Source organism: Microtus oregoni, unplaced genomic scaffold, assembly GCF_018167655.1.
Source record: "Microtus oregoni isolate MIOR12 unplaced genomic scaffold, Mior012 000041F_ref0000270, whole genome shotgun sequence".
Classification (NCBI taxonomy): Eukaryota; Metazoa; Chordata; class Mammalia; order Rodentia; family Cricetidae; genus Microtus; species Microtus oregoni.
Window position 1 is genome coordinate 18350580 of NW_024543208.1, and position 5390 is coordinate 18355969.

General features: G+C 53.5%; 1 protein-coding gene across 1 annotated transcript; it reads left to right on the forward strand.

Moving 5' to 3' along the window:
• Window positions 1-2470: 2470 nt before the first annotated feature.
• On the forward strand, window positions 2471-4146 carry Helt (helt bHLH transcription factor). Its single transcript, XM_041632269.1, has 4 exons — window positions 2471-2497; window positions 2904-3008; window positions 3224-3320; window positions 3653-4146. Exons 1-4 carry the CDS (start codon window positions 2471-2473, stop codon window positions 4144-4146), a joined length of 723 nt encoding a protein of 240 aa, XP_041488203.1.
• Window positions 4147-5390: the final 1244 nt, after the last annotated feature.

The window sequence follows — 5390 nt, forward strand, 5'->3', positions numbered from 1 at the left end:
GACGATAAGGGTTCCTGTTTAATCCCTTTGTGTGCCAGTGAATATTCTAAGACCCTAAGAGAGCACGCGGCTGGCAATGAAACCTGCAAGAAGGTGCTGGGGTCCCGTCCAATCTGGCATGAAGTAAGTCGAAAAAGAAAAGAAAACAAACAAACAGAATACGGGAAGCAAAACTGGGGCACCCCAGTGTCCTCTGTGCAGATTCCCACACCCTCCAGGCATCGGAGGGTTGGAGGCTGTTTCCCAGAGGCCCCAGGCTGCAAGTCTGCCTCTGCGCCCTGGAGCTTCCCAGGTGCTGCCAGCAAGCAAGGATCCAATGGATCCACCTCTGGCAAGGACTGACACTACCCAGAGGAATAAAACTCGGACCCGCTGTAGTCTAGCAAGGTAGACAGAATTTAATGCTTGGTGTGAGGCAAAAAGACCAGAGAGAGACTTGAAGGAAGGTTTTCCTTGTTCCCAGATGAGAAAGATTAGGAACAGGCGAGAACTCAGCGGTTCCAGAATAAGTCCTAAAACAATTGTTTTCAAGATTATCTTATCGTTTTCATCTGCAGGCGAGTTCACCCCCCCCCCCCCAGACCCCCACCACACATTCGGGAGGCAGCAACCAGAGTTGGTGGGTGGAAGCCTGGGACTGCGGATCAGTCTCCAGGCAGAGCGCAGCAGGCGGAGAGAGTTCCCAGGAGCCACCACCCCCTCCTTCCCTTTGGGCCGGCCCAGCAAATTTCCTTCTGGGTTTCTGTCCCTGTCTTCCCTCCCTCCCTCCTCCTCCCCCCCCCCCGATATTTTCGCTTTCTAAAACCATAAAAAAGAGATCAACTTCCCTAACTTCACGGGGTCCTTTTCAGTGACAAATATTGATGCCCAAAGTGTCTGCGCTCTCCCGCCCCCAAACGTTAAGAAAGGCGCCAGCGAGAGGGGGACATAAAAAGTTAACAATGCTGTGAAAATATGTTTGCAAAAAATAGACAATCGTTGGATTAAACGTATTCAAGTATGAAATAATGCCTTTTTGTGTCAAAACTTGGGCGATGGGCGGGTACAAAAGTTCCCTGTGGCAGCTACTTGCTCCCTTTGTGAGCCGTGCGCTTTGGCGTCTCCACTTGGGCGCATTACCCAGAGCCCTGTAAGCGCGATTGTTTCTCCCTTTCTAATGACATTTACCGGATCAAAACATGCTGTTAATTCGATCAGAAGGCTTCACCCTCCCTGACAAAGCCACAATAATTTCTCCTGAAGTTTGTTAAATTGACCAAAATTAGGCAAATGAATAGGGGTCTGTAGGCGCCCCCTCACGCAGGTGACGTCGCATAATGCTCGCCTGGGCCAGCTGCATTCCCCCTTTCTTCTCGACTCACTCTCCTCCGTGTTGCCCCCCCCCAATACTCCCACCCCCTCACACACACACACGCACACACACATACACTCACACACGCCTGTCTCTCCTCCATCCCATCCCAGGCATTATTAAAATTTAGCCCAATGAAACTATTCATACTTTTCAATGGACATTTTCCTATAGGATAATAGGCTACAAATTGAGCCTCTCCCCCCTCCCGGAGAAAAGAGCCGGAGTGGGGGAGGAGAAAGAAGCGGACGACTTGGTCAGGGACTAGGGGAGTGGAGAGTCGCGTGCCAAAGGCCCGCGGGAGGGGCGAAGCTAGGCGGGAGCCTCGTGTGCCAGCCGCAGCCCCACACCTGCCGGGATGTCCGGACAAATAAAGCGGTGTAAACAAAAAGGGGGGAGATGGACATGTCACCAAGTCGTGTGAGAAAAGCCTGGGAACAAACGGGGCGCCTCCGTCTCCAGGAGCTCTCCCTTGAACCCGGCGGAACAGCCTATTAAAGGCTTACTTAATTACTTTAATGACTCTGGACAGGCTTTAAAACGCACTCGGCGCTGGGACCGCAGGCTTGCTGGGATTTGTAAACAGGCGATCGTGTGAGACTCAGCGGTGGGACTAAAGGAAGCGACACTGTTTTGTGAGGGTCCTCGCCCCCCCGGTGCCTGCGGCCACTGCGTCCCTGCGCTCCACGCCTGCTAAGGCTGCAGGCGCTCGCTGGTCCGCCCGCCCCAGTTTCTCGCCTCCTGCCTCCTATTCCGGAGGTGGCTGTTCCCATGCAAATGCTATTCCCCGACGGATCACGTGTCCTTTGAAGAGCCACGTGGATTAACAAAGCGGATCTGCCCCCAGCTAGCCCCCCTCGGCTGCTAAATTTTTTTCCCCTTAAGTTCTTTAAAACTGGCCTTGAATGCGTACAAGCTCCAAACGCAGAATTCCTAATCCTATGGAATAATTCAACTCGTGAGAATGCACTTGCAGTCCTAGATGACTGCTTTATAAAAGCAGCCTCCTCGGACCTGGGAGGCTGCAGTCTACCTGAAACACTCAAAAGAGGCACACGAGGTGGAACGTGGACGAGTGCCTCGCGCCACCGCCTCTGCCGAGGGCGCACGGAGACCAGGATGTCAGACAGGCTCAAGGAACGCAAAGTGAGTCCTTGCGCTCTGGTGGAGGAAGAGTGTGTCTCACCCACCGGCCACCTGGCTGGATCGATGACGACAAAGATGTGCCACCCTTTAAGTGTGGAGGAATTCAAGTGGTTTGGAAAGGGGACAGAGAAAGGACAATTGAGGAGATGCTCGCCCTAGATGGCTGGTGGCCACATCCTCAAAGCCCTGGCACTTAGCTCGGAGGAATGGCAGGGATGTGTATGTAGGGAGGCTGAACGGCTAGCGCGCCAGCACTGGCTCCAGAGAGCAAAGCTCTCTTGGTCTAGTGTGGTGGGGCAGGTTTGTGGCGTCTCTTAGGGTTGGCGAATTGGCGAACCTCTCTGACACACAGCCTTGGATGACCCCTGGGCAAAGTCATTCTAAAAGTAAAAACTTCTGTTTACAGAGAACCCCGGTTTCTCATAAAGTTATAGAAAAGCGGCGGAGAGACCGAATCAACCGCTGCTTGAACGAGCTGGGCAAGACAGTCCCCATGGCCCTGGCGAAACAGGTAACGTTTGCGGTGTTGGGAACTCTTCACTGCCACTCTCCTTTGGGCCCCAGGACTCTGAGGACGCAGCTGGCCTTAGGGAACTCGCCACTCTCCGGGGAAATTGGCGCCAGCATCCTTCTGGCTGGCCCTCTGCAGAAAACAGAGTGTGGCCCAACAGCTACAGTGGGTCAGTGGTGGGTGGGACACTGCGAGCTTCCTTCCTCCTTTTGCAGAGTTCCGGGAAACTGGAGAAGGCAGAGATCCTGGAGATGACAGTCCAGTACCTCAGAGCTCTGCACTCTGCGGATTTCCCCCGGGGAAGGGAAAAAGGTGGGCAAAGAAAACCTGGGCAGGGAGCTTGCGCCACGCGGGGACCTGGGACCTGGAAGTGAAGGGGGGTCCGGGAGCAATTGGCTAGAGCGAAACAGTCAGAGCCTGTCCTGAGAATGCACCTGCTAGGTACCAAGGGGGAACATCTAAGGATGCAGGTCTATTGCTTTCCGCAGGTGGGGTTTGTTGGGGCAGAAATGCAGCGGGGGCTTCTAGGGAGACCGAGGAGAGGAGAGCGAGAACCTCAAATGGGAATCAAGCCCAAACTATATACGTGTGCCCCTTCTCTTTTTCTTTCTTCCTTCCTACCGTCTTTTTTGCCAACCCGGCAGAGCTTTTAGCAGAGTTTGCCAACTACTTCCACTATGGTTACCATGAGTGCATGAAGAACCTGGTGCATTATCTCACCACCGTGGAGCGGATGGAGACCAAAGACACCAAGTATGCGCGCATCCTCGCCTTCTTGCAATCTAAGGCCCGGCTGGGCGCAGAGCCGGCCTTCCCAACTCTCTCGCTCCCGGAGCAGGATTTCTCCTATCAGCTGCATCCCGCAGGTCCGGAGTTTGCCGGCCACAGTCCAGGCGAGGCCACCGTGTTCCCGCAGGGGGCTACGCCGGGGCCACTGCCCTGGCCTCACGGTGCAGCCCACAGCCCAGCACTGTCTTACTTGTCCAGCACGCCGGTACCTCTCCCCAGCGCTGCGCAGCAACACAGCCCCTTCCTGGCTCAGGTGCAGGGCTTGGACAGGCATTACCTCAATCTGATCGGCCATGCCCATCCCAATGCCCTCAACTTGCACATGCCCCAGCACCCGCCGGTGCTCTGACACCCACCCACTGCCTAGATTACTTTGCGGTTTGGTGGCGGATTGAGACAAGCACTGTATATGTTGTACATGTGTAAATAGTGTGTCAACAAAACCTGGATGGGAGAACGCCAAGAGCAATTAGCCTTCTGAAGGACCTCCCCTACCAATAAACACGTTGTGCGAAAGACCCCAAAATGGAGTTCTTTGTTACTTTCTGCTCATCCACAAACCATCCACCCCAAGTGTCTTATAAGGAAACACACGGCTGCTAGGAGCTCGGGTGGTGACATTCAGTAGTTCACAGAGTCAGAGACAGAGGGAGGCTAAGTGGAAGCTTAAGCAGACATTAGTGTTGTCCTTTAGAGGTAAGAGACTTGGCTCTGGGATGCTCAAGCCCATACCCTCCTCTCGTGTACCTGACAAGCACAGAAGCCTGGAACTTGGCACTAGGTTCTCAGAATATGCAAATGAAAAGACAACCCACCCTTAAACTGGTTTGGGCCAACTTTTGCTAGCTGGGACCTGGAGGCCCTTCTTACCTCTAGGCAATCTTACACAAGCCCCAGGTCTAGGAAACCACACATCCCAGGCCGGTCTAAAGAGGAGCTGAGTTCACTGCCTTGATAAGTCCCTGTGTTAAAAAATCAGCGGATGGAGCAAAAGGCATTCTCGGTTATGTCTTAGAAACAAGGTTCATAGTTTGTTCCCTTTCTTCGCACGATAATCACCCGACAGCCTAGGATTTGGGGAAGTAGGCCGGGGGGGGGGGGGCGGGGGGGGGGGACTCTACAGGAGCCTGCCATAAGCCAGCACACACCGGGAAGACGTGGCAGGCAGGGACTCCCCGCTGACTCTGTCACTGGAGCCAAAAGCTGGGTCCTTTGCTGGAACTCTCCGGTCTGGGGAGAAGGGTGCAGCCCTTCTCTAGGCTGAAATTTCTTTAAGGCTCCCTCCGCACAGAGCCTGGTGAGCTGTCATTTTTCAGGCATTGTGGGTTTTGCAAAAGACTTTGATTCTTCAAGGAATCGTGCGGTTTTCACTTCCAAAGGCTATGGGCTTTGTCCACAAAACAGTGACGCATTTAAAAGAGCAGATGACCACCTTGCCGTTTTCCCCAGATCCAAACAGCAAAACTGACTTCCATGTTGTTTTATATCAATAGGCCAAATAAAGCATCTGCCAGGTAAAATAGTAGAGATTATTTTTTCCATCGTTGATTCCCCCCCCTTTGAATATTGGTCCTGTGAACACTGGTACCCTTT

Excerpts from the sequence above, each read along its gene's own strand:
- Helt (XM_041632269.1), top strand. The coding sequence starts at position 2,471 with ATGTCAGACAGGCTCAAGGAACGCAAA. Across the intron at positions 3,009-3,223 it reads CCATGGCCCTGGCGAAACAG|AGTTCCGGGAAACTGGAGAA; the intron begins GTAACGTTTGCG and ends CTCCTTTTGCAG. Across the intron at positions 3,321-3,652 it reads CCCCCGGGGAAGGGAAAAAG|AGCTTTTAGCAGAGTTTGCC; the intron begins GTGGGCAAAGAA and ends CCAACCCGGCAG.